Here is a 23,136-nt window from a genome sequence, read left to right as displayed (position 1 = left end):
CTGCTGAGCGTGAAGGAGAAGGAGGACACGGCCGGGACGCGCCTCTACGGCGTCTGCTTCGTCGACACCTCCATGGGGAAGTTCCACGTCGGCCAGTTCCCGGATGATCGCCACTGCTCCAGGTTTAGGACTTTGGTCGCTCACTACACCCCCGTGCAGGTGCTGTTTGAGAAGGGGAACCTGTCTGTGGACACACAGAAGATACTGAAGGGCTCGCTGGTTTCTTGCATGCAGGAAGGGCTGACCTCGGGTTCCCAGTTCTGGAATGCATCTAAAACACTAAAAGTCCTTCTTGAGGAAGGATATTTCAAGGAGAAGCAGAATTGTGAAAATGGATGTTCTCTGCCCTCTGTAATCAAATCTCTGACTTCAGAGAGTGACTCCCTGGGATTAACTCCTGGTGAAAACAGTGAATTAGCTTTGTCAGCTCTTGGGGGATGCGTCTTCTATCTCAAAAAATGTTTGATTGATCAGGAGCTGTTATCACAGGCAAACTTTGAGGAATATGTCCCTGTGGATATTGCTACTGCAAAAACCATGAGTTCAAGTAGTTTGTTTGGCAGAACTGGCCAGCGGATGGTGCTGGATGGAGTCACCCTGATGAACTTGGAAGTCCTGCAGAATGGAACTAATGGAAGCACAGAAGGTACTTTGTTGGAAAGGATTGATTCTTGCTGTACGCCATTCGGGAAGCGACTCCTGAAACAATGGCTCTGCGCTCCTCTTTGTAATCCTAAATCCATCAATGATCGTTTGGATGCTGTCGAGGACCTCCTGGAAGTGCCAGATAAAATGTCTGAAGTCACTGAGTACCTCAAGAAACTGCCTGACCTTGAAAGACTGCTCAGCAAAATTCACAGCATTGGGTCCCCACTCAAAAGTGAGAACCATCCTGACAGCAGGGCCATCTTCTATGAAGAACTCAAATACAGCAAGAAAAAAATTGCTGACTTTCTGTCTACCCTGGAGGGATTCAAAGTAATGAATGAAATTGTCGAATTCATGGAGGAGTTTGCCAGTGACTTCAAATCCAGAGTCCTGAGGCAGCTGGTCACCCGCAGAACCACAAATCCCGATGGCCGCTTCCCAGACCTGAGTGCAGAGCTCACCAGGTGGGACACTGCCTTTGATCACAACCAGGCTCGGAAGACAGGAGTGATTACCCCCAAGCTGGGCTTTGACCCTGATTATGATGGAGCACTGGAGGATATCAGATCTCTCGAGGAGGACCTTCGGAAGTACCTGGATAAGCAGCGCAAGCTGCTCGGGTCCAAATCCGTGCAGTACTGGGGGACAGGCAAGAACCGGTACCAGATGGAGATCCCAGAAAGTGTCATCTCCCGTAACCTGCCCGAGGAGTACGAGCTGAGGTCCAGCAGGAAGGGCTACAAGCGCTACTGGACCAAGGAGATCGAGAAGATGCTGGCTGCCATGGTGAACGCCGAGGAGCGCCGCGACGCTGCCCTCAAGGACTGCATGAGGCGCCTCTTCTACAACTTCGACAAGAACAGCAAGGACTGGCAGACAGCTGTGGAGTGCATTGCTGTGCTGGGTAAGAGCTTTGCCTCCTTCTGACACTGTAAATATGAAACATGATCTGGGCAAGCTTGTTGCCAGCTCTTGACTTGTGTTTGAAAGCTCTTGATTGTGGTAAGGGCTTTGATAATTAGTAGTGATTCCCTGTTTCATTCCTGTTGCATGGTTGTAGATGTGCAGCCAGATGGTTCTCCCAGTTCAGTGTAGCCTGGTGGGCCTCACTGCTTCCAGAGCCTTGTGTGTGGATTAGTAGCTTCTTATTAAATGGAGCTATAAAAATCTAAGCTGCTGGTAAGTTTTTTTTCTATCTGAGCAGGATGCTTTCTGGCCATCCTTTAAAAATACAAGTACTCAGTGATGAGCCTTGAAGAAGGTAGTCTACTAAGAGGGCTTCCCCAAATCCTCCTTAAATTTCTGGGATAGAACAATTTCCTGTATTCCCTTCTCAGGACTGGCATACTTCTGTCCTGTGGATTTTCTGCTAGGGTGAGGCACTCTGGGATGTCTTTGTTCCAGGGAAAAATGAAAGCAGTCTCTGAATGCCACTAGAGCAGAAAAGGGAGGGCAGGCAGGCAGTGTTGGCTGGGAATGGAGTTGCTGGGAGAGCTGGGAAGAAGTCACATCAGCCACACCACAGCTCAGGGCAAGTGCTGAATTGGTTCCCAGCAGAGAGGAGTTCAGTGTCCAGGCTCAGCTGTAGTGTGTGTACGTAAAGCCTCTAAAATCATGAACAGTCTCATTGTGTGGGTGATAGCTTTTAGAACCTTGGGGCTCAGCTAACTGAGGGGTCTTGTGCTGCTGCTTCCTGCTGGACACACAGAGTTTTAATATTTATACATTTTTCCTCTGGCAACTTTCAGGCAGAATTAGGATTCTTCACAAAGTAATTCACTGTCACAGAAGCTGAATGAAAAACCAATTATTGTTTTATACGTGAACTTTTGAAATGAAATTATGTGGATTTTAAAGACTTTTGAACTAAAATAACTATAGGGGAGTATTTTTTATCATGACATCTGTAGAAATCTGAAAGGAATGAGGAAAGACACTGTAAATATTCCCACCTTGTTCTGGAGTCCTTCGTGGGTGTTTCCCTTATGAGGAAAATGGAATAAAATAGAAAAGTGTTTCTACAAAATTGCTGTTCAATGAGTAAATGAATTCCAGTGTATGAAGAAATTTGAAAGTGTGACTGATTGGAATTTCTCTTCATTTTCTAGATGTCTTGATGTCCCTTGCTCACTACAGTCAAGGTGGTGATGGACCTCTGTGCCGACCTGTAATCCTGCTGCCTACGGATAATACTCCTCCCTTCCTGGAACTCAGAAATTCCCGCCATCCATGCATCACAAAAACTTTCTTTGGGGATGATTTTATTCCCAATGACATCGTGATAGGCATCAAGGACGAAGGCAGCAGCAGTGAGGCCTCCTGTGTGCTGGTAACTGGCCCCAACATGGGTGGCAAATCTACGCTCATGAGACAGGTGATTGTCGTACTCTCACTGGTACCAGGGTACCTCTGGGGTTTGGGTGAGGGAATTACAGGGCCTGGCTGTCATGGGTGTCACAGGAGGTCCCAGAAAGTGCTCATGTTCAGAGAGATTTTCTGCTATAGGGAGGGATAAGTTTTAGTTGTCCTAGGAGAGTTGGTTGGGAAGAAGTGATAGAGTACTGTTTATCTTTTTCAAGTGACTTACCCGGGACTTGGCATCAGCTGGCAAAAGATGCTTCTGCAGGTTGAACAAGCTGAAACTAGAGATCAGCAGGGATGTTGCTTTATAAACACTGCTTGCTGTGATAATTTGTGTTTTGAAGGCTTTCAGAGTAGTTCAGTCCTGCCAGAGCTGATGCTGCTGCAGCCTGGAGCTGTTAAAGCAGCGGGAAGCTTTATGTACTCCAGTCCCTGTTTTAGGGGAAACACAGCTTCGTGCCCTTGCTGTGTGTGTGGAACTGAAGCTGCAAGCACCGGTGCAGATGTGACTGTCCCCGTTTGCTGTGCAGGCTGGTCTCCTGGTGGTCATGGCCCAGCTGGGGTGCTACGTGCCCGCGGAATCCTGCAGGCTCACGCCCATCGACCGCGTGTTCACGCGGCTCGGCGCCTCCGACAGGATCATGGCCGGTGAGTGCCTGACACACAGCTAGCTGCACAGGGGGCTGCTGGCACCAACTTTCTGCTCCTGCTTCCAGTGGCAAGCTGGAAAGGGGACAGTATTTTGCAGGGAGAGCTGTGCATTCTTTTCTTTTGTTGTTCGGAGTGGAGACAGGATTGTACTTAGGCTTTATTTTTTCATGTGTGCGTCCATTTGATTTTTGACAGATGCACGGGATCACTTCCTAATGAATTTTAATATTAAAAGCCTAACTCTCACCTGGATGCAAGTCTGAGGAATATCTTTTTTTAGTATTGATTATATTCTGCTCTCACTGATACCTTTTTGTAAGTGTTGTGAAATAGGACAGTGATGTTGGGGCAGCTGTTGCACAGGAGTTGTTTTTGTGCCTTCCTGCAAGGACTATAGAAGTTCCTTGTTTCAGTCATTATGTTTGAAATCTGATTTCTTCTGATGAGCCAGAGAGGCAGATGTCCTTCTTGGAAGTAGTAGTTGACAGTTCTTGGAGTATTTTGTTCCTTGAATGGAGAGGAAGAGACAAGTGGAGGATGACATGACAAGTGGAATGGTAAAGTCTGCCAGTGGTGATAGGCAAAGTGCCACTGGGCTAGAAAAATAAAATGATTGTTGTGGTAAGAGTAGTATCATTGCTCATTAAGGAGTGCACAGGTTTTCTGTGATCTCTCTGCTGAAAAATGTGGGTCAGTGAATATGAAAGGAGTTAAGCCCACTGAACTTGTTGCACAGAAGGAATTTGGAAATGAATCATTCCAAGTTCTTAATTAAAAAAAATATTGACACTTCCCCAAATCAAGGCTTTTTTTCTCAGCTAGAGAATGTTATTAAGGCTTTCTTTGCCCAGCTCATCTCCATTTTGTTTAATTTCAGTACAAGAAGGAATCAAAAGTGTGAAAAATACTTAAATGCTTATGGTAGAGATGAGAAGGGCCCTTCCTTCATGAGAGATGGTCTAGCAAAATGTAGCATTTTCAATTTTTTTTCAGTTAACTGAGGACTATACTTCTGATTTGACATTTCAATTGTGAGGGTAAGCACTGCTAAGAACGAGCTCTGAAATCTGTTCTTGATACATTTGTTTGCACACTCTGTAGACAGAAAAGCACAGAAAAAGTTGTTCCACAGCAGTCACTTTGTAATGGATGTCAGCAGGACTTTTATTAAGTTAATTTTTCAGTAATAAAATTTTAGGACTTTATTTTTTGAAGAGAATAAATGGTTATTCTTAAATATTGTTGAAACAATTAAATCCTGGCTATTTCTTTAAATAAATGCAGAAAATCAGGATTGGTGGACGCTGCTTAGTAATTCATGTTAGAAAACTTATGTTAGAGCAAAGCAGTGCTCATGCAGCATGAGTACAGGAAATAAATGCTTGCCTTTAATGGAATAAACTGCATTAATTGCTGCTACTTGTGATTATTTGTAATGATCTCCACAAAGAACAAGTAAATCCCGACTTTGTAAGTGTGGGTTTATCACGTGGAAGGGTGTGTACTTCTGCTCATAATCTGCTAAAACCAATTTCTGGTGTAAATTTCAGGCTTTGTATTATCTGGGTTGCTGAAACTCCCATGAGATGCTTGAGCCTTAGCAGCAGAATATTGCTTTTGTCATACTTCATTCGAGGAGAGAACATACAAATAAAGCCTTTATTATCCAAATAGTTCCCTCCTGACATCACAACCAAACCAGTTATTCCAGTCTCTCAGTCTTTGATTTTCTGCTTGTTTTTTTTTTGCTGGAAAGCCACACACACCTTCCGCCTGTCCTGTGCATTCAGGCCAAAAAAGGGACAAAAATTCTCCCCATTGTAGCTTTTGTGCCCCTCTTTTTGTCCAGCTGTTACTTTTGACTGGTGCTATTAAAAATAAGCAGGTGTGTTGGCTTGAAAACTTAATTAATTGTGCTTGTGCTTATTCCTGTACTCTAAAGGAATCAAAACTTGTTTTTTCTGGCAAATGGGAACCTGCTGTTTTCTCACTGGAAAAAAAGTGTCATGTTTTTGTTCATCTTCAGTTAGCTACTGAGTTTCACTTTAGCTTAACCAAGATTCTAGTGCAGATTAAATGAAGTTTTAGTTGTGGTTCTCAGATCTTTGACTTACTTTGTGGCTTTTTTTTTTGTCATTTCCTTTAAAGGTGAAAGTACCTTCTTTGTCGAATTGAGTGAGACTTCCAGCATTCTCCAGCATGCAACAGAGCACTCCCTTGTTCTCGTGGATGAACTGGGTAATTAGACCATTTTGTAATAGATGGAAGCTAAATCTGTGGGATGAAAGACTGGCTGCAAGGTTTTTGGGCTGTCTGAATGGCAGCCAAATACACAGGGCCAGTTTCACCATAATGATGTTGGTGTTTAACTGGTGTGTCAGCCTCTCTAACATGAACACATCTTGGGTGCTCTGGGAACTCTTCACCACTTCCCACCCCCAGTCATTATTACCCTATTTCCAGCTGTGGTTTCCTGCTTTTGCTTTGCATAATTACTTGTAGCAAACCTCAGGAGAGCAGAAACATCTTTTTTCTGCAGTGCAGAAGAGGGTGATTGTTATGGGGCCAACACCCAGGTCCCCTTCCCCTGGTGCCGGTGGCTCTCACCCCTCAATGCTCTTTGCTGGCCTTGCACCCAGCGGGGAGGGGAACAGACAAACACTACAAATGCCTTGCTGCATTTGTCTGTGGGTTGTCTGTCTGTCCAGCAGCACGTGAGCTGTGGATTGACTTTTCTGTGCCCCTCGTGCTGCCGAGTGTGCCACAGGTGTCCCGTTGTGTCCCCAGGCAGAGGCACGGCCACGTTTGACGGCACAGCCATAGCGAGCGCGGTGGTGGAGGAGCTGGCGCAGAGGATCCGGTGCCGGACGCTGTTCTCCACTCACTACCACTCCCTGGTGGAGGACCATTCCCACAGCCAGGCCGTGCGCCTGGGACACATGGTATGGCTGGGAGGATGGGCTTCTCCCTGCTGGGACTTCTCCTGCTTTTCTGTGCTCTTCTGCCCTGAGAAATGGCTGGTTTGGGAACAGGACATGATGTCCCATGTGTTTGTTAGGCTGTAGGTCAATATTGCAAACTCTAACTTGTGACTTGCTCTTCCCAGGCATGCATGGTTGAAAATGAGAGTGAGGATCCAAGCCAGGAAACAATTACATTCCTGTACAAGTTCATTGAAGGAGCCTGCCCAAAGAGCTACGGATTCAATGCAGCAAGACTTGCAGATATTCCAGAGGAAGTCATTCAGAAGGGGCACAGAAAAGCCAAAGAGTTTGAAAAAACAACCATCTCACTGAGAATATTTAGGTAAGGCCCTGGGTTTCTGTATTGAAGTTGCAAATGGCCTATAGGAACCCATTCTAATATTTGGGCAGTGGCTTTTGCTCAGTCACAGCACGAGGGGCAGTTACAACTACTTTTGTGAACATCAGATGTTCACAGGGAGGGAGGGGGGAAGGTACTATGGGAGGGCAGAGATGATGAGCAGTATTTTAAGCCTTGGGTCACTATGCCAGTCTGAATTTGCACACAGACGGAGTGGGGGGTGTGCTGGCAGTCTTTACACCAGGCCCAGCATCCATGTCTCCTAAAGCTGTTGCAGGAGTGGCAATCTCAAGCTCTGCCCCTCAGTGTTCCTGTCAGTAAAGGTGGTTGTTTCTCCCAGGTACCTGTGCCAGGTGGTGGATGGAGCAACCTGTGAGGCAAACGCGGTTCGGAAACTCACGGCGATGATTGACCGGCTTTAGGAACTCGCACGGCTTTCTCAAGAAGGTGGGAGCAGACAACATTATGATCTAATAAACTTTATTTTTTAAAAATGACCATTTTTCCATTGTCTTTCCTAGGAAATTAAACCCTTTAATTCATACCTACCCTCTACATAATGGTTATTGAGTACTCCACAATATATTAAGTCTAGATGTTATGGTACATGCATACACTTTCAGGCTGTTGATTACCCACTGTCACCAATACACATAAATGGAAAAAAGCTATGAAACTGTATAGGGCTGTATATATACTTGTCTCAGCTTCATTAGAGCAGGAAATTGCTGTGATTTCCAGCAGGTTATGTAAGTAATGTCCAGACTGTTCAAAAAAAACTATGAACAGAGTAAAAGTACAAGACTGTTTTGAGGAGACTTTCTACTGTGTACTTTAAAACATAGTAAAATTTCTTTCACAAAACTTAGTTACATGGGTACTTTGTTTTATAGTGCATTATAGTCTAGGAAGTCTCATTAAAACACTCGCTTTTCTTTCTTTTGTTAGGGTGGTTTGAGTACAGACTATTGCTGGGGCAGGGGAGGAGATTATTCTAACTTCAGAGGACACCAGAAAAATTGCTGGATATAATTTAAGATTAGTGTTTTCTCTTTCATAGAAAGAACGTACATACTGGGACATGAGTACAGTTACAGCAAGTCTAGGTGTGCTAACAAAACAGGACACATTCAAGTACAATAAGATTTTTTGCTTGAAATTAGAAACAAACTACATGAGATTAAAGCATTAAAATCATATTTCTCAATCTGAATAAATGTTAAAAAATCAAAAGAAATGCAGAAGTGCTAGCTCACATTTTTACCATGTTACAAAAGCGATTGGTACCCATGTCCATAAAGGCAGCAACAAAGAATGCTGCTTGTCTACAGAATAGTACTACTGCAAATTGGACTGCGTTTCAATGCTACTTGTAAAAACACCAGCTCTCAGAAGTTGGTATCTGTACAAAATTGCAGCTTATTTTTCTTCACTTCTGTCCCTTCAAAGTCTTTGTTTACACAGTAATGCTAAAACGCCCAGTTCTGTTATCCTGAGTCAACATATTGCCACTTTCTTTTTTGGTAGGTTGAGCTCCATAGTGTCAACACCTCACACATCCGCTTTAATACAGTCTCTTTCTGCAGAAATGGGCAAGTGTAACTTCCTCCAAAAAAAAGTTTTAATAGTTATGATATTAGAATGGCAGGACTTTCTTTCTGAAAAGGAATTCAGTTGTGCTGCAATGTATTAGATTCTATAGGTGGAGCAGAGTCATATAGTGTATCTGTATCGTGTGTAGGCTCTCCGGCGAGCGTACAGGGATTGGACAGTGTTCCAGCACCACAGTCACAGAAAAACCTACAACACAGAGAGACAGCTCTTAGTGGCCATGCCCTCCTGCCCTGGGAGCAGCCCCACACCCTGCCTGGGAACGTACCTATCATGTCTAATGAATTCTACGTCGTGTCCTTGATGGCACTTCTTGATGCAGTTCACACAGATGGCGTTACGGTCTGTGGTGTTGCAGGTGTGACATCTGGAGGGAAAAGCAGCACGTTAAGCAGGAACCAAAACCTGACCAGCTCTCAAGGGAAGGGCTCCAGGAGGCTGGAGGGCCAGAAATGCACTGAAGGAAAGAGGGTGCACAGGACTGTGAAGTTTGAGAATTTTACACAAACTTGGATTTCACAGCACACTTTTTGTTACTTGGTTCACAAACTAGAGTCATGCTGTGCAACACCCTGGGCTCAGGTTCACAGAAATAATCTGTTTTCCTCAAGCCCAAAGTCAATTCCAGAAAATGGGAACTTGTTAAATCCTCTTCTGTTGCAGCTGAGGAAAAGAACACACATTTGTGTGTTCACCCACACCCAGCAACTGTTCTGGGGGCCTTGCAGGAAGAGAAAGGGGGTTCACTGGAAAGCCTTTCTGTAGGTGAGGGGAAGGAACCTGTTACCTGTAGAAGTCATGCATCGGGTAGCTGGTGTAGCTTGAGATCTTATATAAACACTGGCCTCTACTGACAGCTTTCTCTATGGCATCTTGATTGTTCATTATTTTGTTATCTGTTGGGGGGAAAAACCAGGACTAATCACATCTGGATCAATGACTTTTTTTTTTTTCTCCTTGATGCACTGAAGCCAAGGGCCCATTAGGAACAATTAGTTCTATACCTGCATTTCAGCTCTGGCATTTAAGAATATAAAATCCTCAATGCCCACATGCACAGAGTGCCATGCACTCCTGAAGCAAAGAACACTGTTCCTCTTTGCACACGTGGCATGAAATATCTGATAGCCTCCATTTAAATACTCCTTTTGAACTTGGCTGTTAATAAATGCTTAGAGACACACAAGCCTTCCTAGCATGTGAGTTTGCTGCTGAGGAGACTGAAACCCAGTGTTTGAAAGCCTCTCCTTTACCATAAGGCCTTTTATAAATCACTTAGAAAGAGGAAAAGGATGGCTCTTTCCCCAGGAAAGTTTAGGAATAAAGTACTTTCCAACAAAATGGAAGTGGAAATCAGGTCTGACCAGCTCCAGTACTTCAAAGATGTGTCCAAGGCACAGCAAATTTGATAATCCCCTCTGTTACTGAACTACCTAATCTTCTGTCTACTCCCAAAGTGCACCTCAAAAAGTTTTGCCCACGCCCAGCAGCATCAAGAGCACTGAGTGATATCATTGGGAAGCAGGGAGCTAGAGCCTGTGTTTTAAGAGGCACAAATCTTCCACAGGAAAGGGTTTAACAGCTTTATGTATAGCAAGTACATAAAACTCCTGCAAAATGAACCTTTTTCTTCTTGAATAACCTCCTCAAGCTGTCTGGCATTAAAACCATCATTCACATCTCGTCCAAGAGGATCCTGTCTCATGCACAGGACTTCCCCATCATACAAGGGAATGTTATGTATGTGAACTGTTCATATTTCCTGAAAAAACATGTTTGGGATTGGGAATGTTCATGCTTTTAGATCCTAAAAGGCAAGGAGGCGTGTTTCTTTACTGAACACTTGTTTTTGGATATGTGAGAAAGACCTTCCATTGTACTAAATCAGAACTGGAGTCTGAGATGGGCCAAAGATCAGGAACTGGTTCAAGAAGTGACTTTGAGATAGAAGAGCTGATGACAGTTTTAATATAACAGCAAAACTTTCAGTTACCTTTGAATCCATCTGTTTGTCTAAAAATCTTAACACAGCTTAATGTGGCTCATAACCTTCAGCTGAAACTTAGTCACAACTCCTGTGAGCCACAAAGGGTACCATAAACCCAAGAGCCAGCAGCACCAAACAAGTGACCAAACACAAGCCAGGAGGACTCGGGCTCACCTTTCATCGTGACATTGACACCAGATGCTAGAAATAAACCTCCAAAGCGGTTGTTGAAAATCTGATTGCCTTCTAATGTTGCAGTCGCATGATTTGTTATTTCAATACCTTGAGTAGGTCAGGGGAACAAAGGAGAGAAAAGAGAGTGGCAAAGTTAAATCCCTGGTGGTTGTGCATTTGTACTTCTCTCGTCATCTACAGCTTGGTTGGTTGTTTTTTTTTTAAGCCATCATAAACTCAAGGGGAAGAAAGGAAAATGATATAGCTACAAAACTGCACTGTAACTTGTTATAAAACTGTTCAAATGCTGTTGTTGAATCCTTTCAAAAGCTATAGCTGGCATGCATGGTCTCTGGGAGGAACAACACACTACTAGTTTATCTGACAATAAAATGGTACTATGATCATGTTTATTTCCAAAGGGGATGTGATTTTTGGGCGCTTAGAGCTGTCATCTTCATGTACATTTGAAAGTTCTTGTGCACATACCTTACCCTTTTTAAAATATGTTTTTAAAAAAGTTCTCAAGATGGGCACCTAAAATTCATTTCTTTAATTCTTTTATCAGTAACCCGTGTCTTCCAAGTCATTTGTCCAGGACTGCTCTTGACAGCAACCTATCCTTCCCCCCCACCACACTGAAACAACACCTTTAGAGGCTCTTCTCAGAAAACTTGCTTCTTCTGAAAGAAAGATGGGAGAAAACTCAAGAATGCAATTTTAGTTGAAATGGAATGGAATGCAAGACGGATGAAACTGTGATGATTAAACAGTAAAATTGCAAAAAATCACTGTTAAACATTCTTCATCTCTTTTGGAGAAAGAAATGCTCATTTTTACAATTTTTCTACTTTGAGGAGTGAGAAAGTTGAACTTGAGATGCAAATCAAATCTCTTTAAAATGTGTATTTGCACAGTTTCCTAGGTTTTAAAGCAGTGATAAGATATTCATACCGGCATCCAGCACATCAACTATAAATACATCCTAGACAACTTTACCAATTGCTTCTAAAATAAAATAATGAAAAGTATTTCACAAAAAATTACAAGAGAGAATATGTGCCATTTCCCAACATGCTGTAAATATACCTTGACTACAATTCTCAAATGAATTTTCAAATGACTTTTAGAATACACTGAAGGACATCCCAGTCTCTTTCAAAACATCTAAATACCATGGGATAAAGAAACTCTGTGTAACTTTGTGAAGAGCTCATTCCAAGCTTCCAAATTTGATTTAAACAGCACAAACCTGCAGCAAAACCATCGAATATTCGGTTTTTCCTTAGCACAGGGTGGCTATTGGTGCTGATAAGAACACCAGCTTGAGCATTCCTGAAGATATCATTCTCTTCCAGAAGACCTATGACAGACCAACAGATGTTACATTTGAGCTTGGGAGCATTTCCTGACCTGTAACCTTTCTGTGAAATATCTTTAAAGGATCTTATGTGTCACAATCCTCTTAATAACCCCTTTCATTTGGAGAATATGCACCAGTAGCACTGACATCAGTGATACCCGTTTAAAACAGTTCTCAGTGTATAATTTTGGAAGTGTATTTTTTCAGTACACAGCATGGAATTTGCGATCACAGGCACCACTGCAGAAAACTAAGTCTTTCTACTTTCCAAATTTTTCTTTAATTTTTCTAACACCTCTCTCTTCTTGTCTTTTAAAATGAACAGGCTGCCAAAAGCCAAGCATATTTTTGTTATAGGACAGGATTACTTTAAAACACTGAGTTAAAATTAAAACTCACTTAGAGCAAGTGATTATCTACAGAATATCAGAAGCTGGTATCAGGACACACAGCACTCAGTGGATTTCAGACAGGGACCACTTCTGAATTTACAAGTGTACAAAAGATTCCTTAAAGATCTGTGGGTTTTTTCCCCTGAATCTTGGACACAGGCAGAACCTAAACTGCTCAGGTGCATGATTTTGACTACGTGACTTGAATCCAACACTGTGTTTCAGTCAAATGGCAAAGCTTAGAAAAGCAATTGGGATAAAAGGACTGTCCTTAAGCAGCAATCTAACAGTTATCTTGGATGAGATTAATCACCTCTCTGCCTCCCACAGATTTCAGTATTACTAATGTAATTAAGGCTAAAAAGCATTAGGGTATGTTCGCTATAACTATTTTATCACTCCAGAAGACAAGAGCTGTGTTTCTAAAGAGCACTTTAAAAAGAATACTGCTTAAACTGAAATTTAACTCTTATCCAGAACATTCAGTGAAAAACAGTAAGGGAAAAAGTTACCTCTTCCCCCATTAAATATACAGATGCCTCCATCTCTTCCATCATGGATTTTATTTCTCCTTAGTGTAGGATTACTGTCGGTTTTAATCCATACACCAGCCATTGCATTATCAAAAATTTCATTGTCTTCTATAAATCCAAGCCCTAAAATTGAAGGAAGGATAGAAAAAAAAATAAAACATCTAAAAAATGGGAAGATAATATAACACCACAGAACATAGTTCTGGATAAACATGGAAAACAAACCTACCAGAATTATAGACAAGAATACCACCATTCTGACCACCCCAGATCTTGTTGCGTCTGATTTTGGGGTTGCTTCCAGTTCTAGAGTGAAATGTAAGCAAAGAAGTAATTTAAAAGTCATTAAAAATAAGTCATTTATAGTCATTTACTATATCCCAAGGCCAAACATCTGAAATACTTCTAAAGAAGTGCCCCATGGATCTCACTGCTTAACAATCTTAGTAAAATATAGTTCTTTCCAAACATCATTTATCTTTACAGACTTCAAGGGCCACACATTCCAGTCAATACTCAGGCTGTATTTTTGGTAACTTTCTTTTAGGTTAAAGCAGAGGGTATTCAGACATACTGGATTTCAAAAAAGTTATTTTTATAAACAAAATGACAAGAACAGCTAAAAAGACACAATAGAGCACATAACAAGCTATGTCTGTTTTGGCAGAAAATCAGAATAAATGTTACCTTATCTGAACCCCTGAGTACATGTGATTATAGATGTCATTGTCTTCTAACACGCCATGTCCATTGTCATAAAAATAAACTCCAACCTAACACATCAAGAATTACATTATTAGTTCCAAATTAATGAGGCATAAAACCACAGGACTTCCTTTTCTGTGGCCCCCTTGTAACCACAGAGCAAAACTCACTTGTTTCCCACTGTGTATTCTGTTTCTCCTCAAGACTGGAGTGCTCCCTGTTGTCACCCAGACTCCAGCCAATGTATTGCTGTAAACTTCATTTTCCTCAATCACACCTTGTCCTTTTTCATGCTAAATACAAGATGGTTTAAGAGTTAAGAAAACCTGCTAAACACCAATACTCTTTTTCCTGCTCTACCCATCCCTCCCACCCCCTGGCTTCTTTACTGCAGCAAAACAATTCCTTTCCATTTGAGTAAGCTTTTTCAGCATTAAAAAAAAAATAACAGCATAATATGATTTTGAATATTTGCCATGAAACAAAGAACACCCTGCATGTAAATCATTCTGGTTCAAGGCTCTGCAGTGGTATTTGCAAATGTCTGCTGGCTGTTGATAGGAGAGGTGCCTCCCCAGTGCTGTGCACTCACATGAGGTTCTGAAACCTACACCCAGCTCTGTCCCCAAGATGGACAACAAGCTGGCATAGCTCTCAAGGTCACCACATGTCTGGGCTCAGAGGTCAAACAACAGTTTTCTCAGTCAGGGCAAGAAGTTGTTCTGCTTAAATTTACTCAATGAAGAGATGAAGCTGCACACTTGCAGCGTTAGCTGGACCTTTGGCAGAAAGACAGACACATATTTCTGAAAATCTGGTATTGCTTAAGGGAACCTGACAGCTCTTTCAGTTCAGTTAGCAGAGCCCTTGCACACATTGGGAATTGGGCTTTATTTCCCACTTTTTCAATACAACAATTCCAATTTCTATCATCCTGAAGGCAGTAAGAAAAAAAAAATCTTCTCTGATGTTAGTGGTAAACTCCAAAAGAGCTGAACAGACTTTTTTTTTTTAAATTATGACATACTACTATAAAAATTAAATCTTTTCAAAAAGCTTTCAACCATGCAACAATAAAATTCTGTAATCTATCCCATTTTAATTATTTTACTCTGTAATAAGAAAAATTTAGTGGCATTTATAAAAACCTCAGTCTTTTAAATAGCAGCACCAGCTTCAGTCACTTACCATGAAACTGGTTTTTAACATAAGAAGCTCAAGCATTGTAAGCACAAACATTCACACAGGGTAATTTTCCCCTTTACATTTCTAAAACAGAACACAAGTCTGTGCCTGTCCTAGGCTGCACTTACTACATAAATTCCTCCATGTTGACCATCATGAATCTTGTTGTGTCGAACGATGGGACAGCTGTTTGTTCGAATCTGTATTCCTGCTAATGCATTACCTGCCAACAAAAGTGGTATTTAATACAACTTACACATTCATTTTTCTCAGAAATCAATATGTAGCAAGCAAATCAGCTTACCATAAATGTCATTTCCTTCAATAAGGCCTCTTCCATCACCAAAGATATAAACACCACCTTGATTCCCATTAAAAATTGCATTCCCCCTAAGAAAAAAATCAACATTATGAAGTTATTTTTATACATTGTGGAATACTACACCTGTATGGAGTGGCCAGGACTGTACCCCATTCAGATTTAAAATAAAGAACTTATGTTCTGTTGCTTTTAGAAAGACCTACCTCTACATGCACACACAAATTAAAAATGCAGTTCAACTGAACACAGACAGAAATTTCATTTCTACAGATACAGGAATATTTAAAGCTCACCATAATTAAATAAATTAAAGTGCATTATCCCATCCCCATCAAATCTCTTCTTCTTCTACGTAGTGAAATAATAATGAGGAAAACAATACCTTATTGTTGGGTCACTGTTTGAGGTAATCCAAACACCTGCAAAATTGTTTGCATAGATTTTGTTCTCTATGAATTGTCCTCTTCCTTTTTCATGCACATAGATTCCTCCAGTCTGGCCGTGATGGATTTCACACCGCACCACTGTTGGGTTGGCATATGCTTTCACTTCAAAGCCTGCTATCCTGTTTCTATGGATGTTGCAGCTTTCAAAATAACCCTTAAGACACAAAACATGCAGTTTCCTGTAAAAGTCCTTTTTTCAATGAAGGTTACTCCCTCCCCTTTAAATTCAATCCTCCTTTAAAAGGAAACAGTACCAAAATTGACAACATGTTAGTACTTATATAGCTAATTAAAACAACTACTGACACTATATAATTTCATTTTTCCAAAAATAAAATACTGTTTCAAAGACACTGTGTTTGCACTGCTATTTATGACTACTCATGGAATACCAAGAAAAAATGGCAACTCTAGATATAGCACATTGAACAGGACTCAGTATCAGGTTTCCTCAGCAGCTACAAGGATCAGACTCCTTTCAAAGGCCATAAAGCCCAGAGGCCCAACACAGAAAGGACAGTGCTATGGAGAAAACTACCTGCTTGTTTTCAGGCCAGGAACTATAGACATTTGACAAAAATATGGTTCCTTTAGGAAGAAATGTGCTAAATTTCTTTGAAACAACTGATCAAAATAAATAATAAGAATGTGGGAATTCAGTAATTTTTCCAGGGTTGGACTGCTCTGAGTGGCCAAGTGGTACAATTTTTTCCTTTTTCCCTTTTTTAAAATGGTGTACACTGAGACACTGACAGTAGCAGCAGACCTACAACATAACTGTATTTAAACAAGAGCATTATAAACAGTACTGCTGTGGGCAGGGATAAAAAAGGTCATTGCACAAAGCCATGCCAGGCACGCTCCTTCCATGCCAACCACAGAGCAGCACCATGAACTGGCCCACCTGAGAATTCATCTGGCAAAATCATTGTTTCCTGCCTGATGATTTCTCCAATTCTAATTCCAAGGCCTTGCTAAGTAACTGTAGCAGCCCTTTCACAGCATTTTCCTGACATGGTCCTAGAACATTTTAATATTCCAATTCAACCTATTCTTAAGGTGAACTTCAATGGTATTTCATGCCCATTTTGCCCAAGCAGAAGAATAGAAACTAAACTGAAAGACAGGAAGCATTTCTTATTGGAGAGGGTAGACAACCACCAAGTGATGTGCTGTAACTTGTGGATGGCTTAGATGCAAGTTCCTGAAAGCACTAACCCAAGCCTGTCTCCAGCAGCACCATTTTTCCTGTAGCCACCTAAGTTAGTTATTTAGACCTGCTCAGCATGAGACTTGTTATACTTGTGCACTAAAAAAAAAACCCCAAACAACAAACACACCCCAAAACCAAACCAATAAAAAAACCCCCAAACCAAAACAAACAACACCCCCCTCAAATTCCTGCTACTGCTCAGAGTAACTGGATTCCATGCTCACATGATCTACTACCAGGAACGCCTCAGGTCTGGAGTTGCTACTACCTATCACGTGGAAATTACTCAATCTACTGCCAGCCTAGGCAGTCAGCATGCTGTTTCACTGTGCTGTGAATTACTGTGGGACTCCACCAAACACTGACTACAAAAAAATCAGAAATACATCCAGCTTAACAAGGAAGTCAAGGCAGCATGCTCTTCTCCCTGCTCTGAGAATTGCAGTCAGGAAAGGCAGTGCATGGATTAAAGATTCTCTAAAAAAGTGCTAGGCATGTGTACAGCCTGGGTCCTAAGACTCGTCTGGGTAACGAAGTCAAATGGAAGATGCTTACACATTCTGTGCGTATTCAGAGCAGAGTTATGTTTTTTTCAAGAACTTTGAAGAAATCCAATGCTAAGTGAGTCAAGATGATTTCACAGTTCTCAAGGAAACGACACACTAACAGACGGGGAATCCAAAGATCTCCTCAGAAATATGTCTTCATGCCAACAAGGCAGACTTTTGACTTCTTATCCTGAAAGGAATTCTTTCCCCTCCTAATTTTCACTTAAAATTAAGTTTCTCTCAGAGAAACTTATCTAAAATGACAATTTGATATATAAAGGCAAGGCTGATTCTCCTGATGGAATACACAATTTCAATTAAATACTACTAAACATGGTCTGACATATTTTTAATTACTTCACACATTATTCTCCCTCTGAATGCTAAATGTTTTTGACTACAGCACCATGATGAAAGAAGAGGGGTATTTCAGGTGTGCTTCATCACAGTCATTTTGGATTCCAGGTAGAAGCTGCAAAAAAACAGAGCCTTTCTCATGTGGCCTGCAAGATCTTCACAAGCTTCAGCAAGCACCAGTATTTAACTCGGAAAACTTGACTTCTGATTCAGAAGAAAGTGGGAATTTGCTGTAAGACTCTGTGAAGGAAATGCTTCTTTAAAGGGGGGGAATAAAACAAAATAAATCTGTATCTCAGATTCCTCTATAAGCCTGACTAGTGGGTTGGAAAGTCAAGGCTTTCTGCTGAGCAAGATCCTGTAACATTCAATGTCCATGAAGAGAAACTGCACTTTTTAGTGCCCAGCCCACCTTAATGTGAGTCAGCTTAAGCTGAAGGGCTGGCTTTGAGCTGATGCAGTTAAACCCAGTGGGTTTCTGCATCTGTTGAGACCAAGTCTGACCATCACCTGTGTGCATCACTGTTAAACTCCAGTCAGCTAGACCAACAGAGCTGCTGTTTGTCAGAAACACCTTCTGAGCAACCACCTCATCCCAGACTTCCTATTTCTTATGCCTCCGTTTCCTAGGACAATCTCTGTTGATATCAACAAATTTTATGGCCCAAATTCACTTCCTAGAAAGGGCTAATACTGACTTTAGTCTTTAAGATGCCCCCAGCAATCCCTGGTACTTTTTCAGCCACACCCATTCAAAAGGCATTACTGTGCCTTCGAATTCCAGCCTGTCAAAGAGGTCTGGTGATGAACTTGTGGATCCCAAAAAATCACATATGGCTTCAGGCAACAGTTTTTCTCTGGAACATTAGGGAGGATTTTTTTAAAACAGAAATTGTGTTTCTAACTATGGAGTTCCATGATCTATTATCCACAGGGTCCAGCAACACTTGTAACACAAAGCTTATTGCCAGCTCCAGCTACAACCAGGTACCACCATCAGACACAGCTGCTCCTCTCAGCACACTCCAGCTGAACAACCCTTATGCTCTGTCCAGCTGTTGGGCAGCTCAAGCCCAGATCCTTTGGGAGATTCTGCCAGGCAGCTACTGAGATCAGGAAGTCTGCACAGAGGGACTACAAGCCTTATATTGCCTCCACCTCCTTCAAAGAATGGTTTTCAAGTGTGCTGGGTGTTTGACTTGGGCTTTGTGGGGGTTTCTGGTAATAATTCAACAGCTAATGGAAGAAGAACCTGGAGGGGACAGCACCAGGATTGCTAAGGAAAAGAGCTCCCAGTGATTAATAAGAAGGAACAGAGGATGCATGTGGAAAAAGTATTACAATCTTACAAAAAACTACCAAGTAGCTTTCTGCTTGAAAATCCTAAATATTAAAAAGCATCTCTGTACATCAAATTTATTTACAATCCCAGCAGAGCATTAGCTGTGGACACAAAATGACAGCTACACTGATAGCAAGTGTGGGCAAGAACACTGCTGCAGCCTGGTAAGCTCTGAGCAGGTGAAGAAATCAGAAACAAACACCACAGCAGTGATAATGCTGATATTCCCACCTGGCACACACTGCACAGAAAAGATGTGATCACAAAGATGGGATCCTGCACAGCTGGAAAAACTCAGAAGACTTTTTACATCAAGACTAACTCAGTGATTGCACTAGGATGTTTTTTTTCTTTCTGCATGTTGTCCAGTTTAACAAACATGGCTCTGAAATGCTTTAGAATTAAAACTTTTAACTGATGAGATTTTGTTGCTGCTTTTCTTCTCAGGGGATTTCTCCCTCCTTTATTTCTAAAAGGACTTTTTTTCTTTCTCTGACTTGAAGATTACAATACAGAAACACAGAGGCATTTAGTATTACTGTTTGAACAACACATGTATTTCAAGAAAGGAGATATAATTGTGTAAGATTTAACGTTTCCTAAATATTTATTGACTCAAGTATTCCCAATAGTGTGGGGAAAAGAAGAAAAAAAAAAAAAGACAACAGGAAACCAATAATGAAAAAGAGCAACTGCCTGCGCTTATAAAATTTGCCTTCCAAACCCTGGAAGGGTCCTTATCTGAGAGTTAGTGCATTTTATGAAAATTCAAATGCAACATAAAGAAAATCACATCCAAGATGCAAAACAAACCCTTGATTTTTATGCACAGCAAAGGCAGTTAAGTTTTTAATGTAGTCTGTATAGAATCTGGCATATGCCTAATTTTTTTTTTGACTTTATATACACATTTCTTTAAAGTGATCTGATTTGTAGTATTTAGAAGACAGAGAAGTAAACTAGGCATGATCACCCAACTTAGACACATGCTGCTACACTTTTATTTCATCAGAAAAAAAAAAAAACAAAACCCCAAGCTTCTCATTTAGGAACAATGAAAATGAAAACTGTTTTGCCTAGAGCTCAGCTTTAAACTGTAAAATTAGGCTTATTCTTACATTAACTTGGAACTTCTCCATTGTGTGCATACAACTACAAAATACAATTTATGACAGATGCCTGGTAACTCATCTCAGGCACCTGAGAGGCCAGGGTAAGGCACCCAGGGCTGTCAATGCCACGCTGCATTTTTAATGCCAGCTTGTTACATATTTGTCACAGCACTAAGGCAAACATCAGGATACTGCCAGTTTAGAAATAAGAGGTTAAGTTTCTACAAGTATCAAAACACAAAGAACAGTTTGAAAACATGAAACTGAAAAACAAAGCATTCTTGAACCTTTTGGAGAGAGCACTCCAGCACAGAAACCCACAGGAAAAGAGTGTGTAGGGTAGGAATTCAGCATTGGAATGCACTTATCCCACTTCACAGGCACAAACAAAAAAAAAAAAACTTACAGAAAGTAACCGAAGTGGGAGAAGAAAAAATACAAAATCCATTAATTTGTTTAGGAATACAGGATTTGTATCTGAAGGATTCCATGTCACTTTGTCACTTAAAGAGCATATAAACATTGCCAATGATGTAATTTCACGGACTATCACTAGACATGATGCAAAAGCAGAAGATGCTGCCAAAGCAGACATTGAGACGGGGGGGACTGAATCTTTCAAAGGAGTTTATGACTATGAAATATTTCAATAATATTTGCAGTTGAGATAAATACTATTCACACATTCTCTTTAATGTGCTACTGTTTCCCTTAAACAAAAGGGAAACATTTATTTCTATTCCATTTTGCTTGTGATACCACACTGATCACAGCTCTGAAACAGACATTTCATTGGTAAGAATAAAGATCAAATGTACTTTTATCTAAATCAAGTGCATTCAGCCTGGCTTTTAATTTTTTTAATATTTCAGTACTCATATATTTAATATTTATACTTCAGTACTTAAACAAGAAGCAGCTCCTACCCAGACTTTCCAATTAACTCTCAAGCCAACACACAGACACCTCCCCTGCAGGAGTTGCTGAAGCACTTTACCAATTTTCCCATAGCTGAAATCACTTCATTCAATGTTTCCAAGCCTGTTTAAGTCTTGAAGGGATGGATGTACCCACTGAAGTGGATCAGAAGTGCTTGTACAGTATGTTAAACACAGCTTAAAGCAGTCCAAACAATGAGATAATATAAACTAAAGACATCTGCCACCACTCTTTGCAAACCAGCCAAGCAACATCATCTCTAGAGAACAGAAAATGATGTAAAGCCATCCATCAGAAGAGGGCTGCCAGCAGGGTATTCTCAGCTGCTGCAATCTTGCCCAAAACAGAACAAGTACAGTCCTTAGGATGTAACCATCAGAGTGGAGAAGAGGCACCTACCAGCAGAATCTCACCATGTGGGGTGTTCCACCTCCACTGGCAAGATTTTATGCTGGCAATAAAAGCAGCAGCCCTGTGACCTGTTTGCCTTCTACTGAAACCAGAAAACCACAAATCCAACAGCTACAACTAGCACTGCCTCAATCCTTTATCTCTGCCCCTCAGCAACCTGGGCAAAGAGGAGACAGGCCTCACTGGACTGTACCCACAGTGCATTTCCTGTTCATGCTATTTACAGTCTGCCAACTCCCATCAAAAACCTCAGTAGGTCTGGATTAGAACTTGCACTTGATCCCACTGTCTGTATCACTGATGACTGGTACTGGTCCCAGTACAGACCACTGAGGGACATGATTTAGCCACTGGCATCTACCCTCTGGATGCAACTATCCAAACAATTCCTCATCCACTAAACAGTCTATCCATCAAATCCACATCTTTGCCACTTAGGGAGAAGGATGTTGTAAGGGAATGCCTGGGGAGGTGGTGGAGTCACCATCCCTGGATGTGATTAAAGAAAGACTGGATGTGGAACTGGGTGGCAAGGTTTAGTTGAGATGTTAGGGCATGGGCTGGACTCAATGATCTTCCAACCTGGTCATTCTGTGAATTCTGTGAACGTGTCAAGGCCTTACAGGAGTCCACATAAATGACATCCATAGCCCTTCCTTTCCCCACTGAGGCTGGTCAGGCAGAACTTGTCCTTGGTGAAGCTGTCCTGGCTGTCCCCAGTCACCTCCCTGTCCTCTGTGATCCTTAGCACAGCTTCCAGGAGGAGCTGTTCCATGATCTTCCCAGGCACAGAGGTGAGGCTGACAGGTCAGTTCCTGCCTGGGTCCTCCTTTCTGCCCTTTATTGAAAATGGGTGCAATGTTTCCCTTTTCCCAGTCACCAGGGACTTCACCTGACTGCCATGACTTTTCCAGTGTCATGGAGAGTGGCTTGGACCCTACATCAGCCAATTCCCTCAGAACTCTGGGATGCATCTCACTGGGTTCCATAGACTTCTGTACATTCAGGTTCCTCAGGCAGTCACAAATGTGATCTTCTCTTACAGTGGGAGTGACTTTGCTCCCACTGTCCCTGCCTTGAGGTCCATCCAATAAAGAGGTGTGGGAAAACTGCCAGTAAAAACTGAGGCAAAATGCTGAGTACCTCAGCCTTCTCCTCATCTCTTGTCACTGCTGTTACTCATGGGGGGGGTGATGTGCTTTTTTCCTGCCATTCCTTTTCTGAAAGATACCTGTGGAAACCTTCCCTGTCATTCCTTGCGTGCCTTGCCAAGTCCAGCTCCATCCATGCCCTGGCCCTCCTGACCCCATCCCTAGACAACTGGACAGTGTCTCAGGACCCTTCCCAGGTCACCTGGCCCTGCTTCCACTGCCTGTGCATTTCCATCCTGCCCTTTAGTCCCAACCCAGCAGGTCTCTTTCCTTCCTTTCCCGATTCCTTACACCTGGGGATCAAGAGCTTTTGCACTCTATGGAAAGCACCCTTAGACATCTGCCATTTTAAGAGTGACTA

General features: G+C 41.8%; 2 protein-coding genes across 4 annotated transcripts in view; one reads left to right on the top strand and one right to left on the bottom strand.

Moving 5' to 3' along the window:
• Nucleotides 1-7,763, top strand: part of MSH6 (mutS homolog 6) — a 12,675-nt gene extending 4,912 nt beyond the window's left edge. For both annotated transcript variants that reach the window (XM_031061249.1, XM_031061250.1), the window contains 7 exons: nt 1-1,552; nt 2,757-3,022; nt 3,540-3,657; nt 5,809-5,898; nt 6,448-6,602; nt 6,767-6,966; nt 7,325-7,763. The exon at nt 1-1,552 is cut by the window's left edge and continues 939 nt beyond it. In XM_031061249.1, the coding sequence (XP_030917109.1) occupies nt 1-1,552; nt 2,757-3,022; nt 3,540-3,657; nt 5,809-5,898; nt 6,448-6,602; nt 6,767-6,966; nt 7,325-7,406 (2,463 nt within the window). In that variant the 3' untranslated portion in view covers nt 7,407-7,763. The remainder of the gene's footprint in view (nt 1,553-2,756; nt 3,023-3,539; nt 3,658-5,808; nt 5,899-6,447; nt 6,603-6,766; nt 6,967-7,324) is intronic.
• FBXO11 (F-box protein 11) overlaps nt 7,448-23,136 on the bottom strand; it is a 36,101-nt gene continuing 20,412 nt past the window's right edge. For both annotated transcript variants that reach the window (XM_031061252.1, XM_031061251.1), the window contains exons 11-22: nt 15,639-15,856; nt 15,239-15,324; nt 15,063-15,157; nt 13,920-14,042; nt 13,732-13,817; nt 13,274-13,350; nt 13,024-13,167; nt 12,009-12,119; nt 10,757-10,864; nt 9,383-9,491; nt 8,864-8,962; nt 7,448-8,784 (exon numbers count right to left, since the gene is read on the bottom strand). In XM_031061252.1, the coding sequence (XP_030917112.1) occupies nt 8,655-8,784; nt 8,864-8,962; nt 9,383-9,491; nt 10,757-10,864; nt 12,009-12,119; nt 13,024-13,167; nt 13,274-13,350; nt 13,732-13,817; nt 13,920-14,042; nt 15,063-15,157; nt 15,239-15,324; nt 15,639-15,856 (1,386 nt within the window). In that variant the 3' untranslated portion in view covers nt 7,448-8,654. The remainder of the gene's footprint in view (nt 8,785-8,863; nt 8,963-9,382; nt 9,492-10,756; nt 10,865-12,008; nt 12,120-13,023; nt 13,168-13,273; nt 13,351-13,731; nt 13,818-13,919; nt 14,043-15,062; nt 15,158-15,238; nt 15,325-15,638; nt 15,857-23,136) is intronic.

This window comes from Geospiza fortis, unplaced genomic scaffold (genome assembly GCF_000277835.1).
Source record: "Geospiza fortis unplaced genomic scaffold, GeoFor_1.0 scaffold271, whole genome shotgun sequence".
NCBI classification, from domain to species: Eukaryota; Metazoa; Chordata; class Aves; order Passeriformes; family Thraupidae; genus Geospiza; species Geospiza fortis.
The sequence above is the reverse complement of the archived record's forward strand: the minus strand, read 5'-3'. Positions and strand labels throughout refer to the sequence as shown.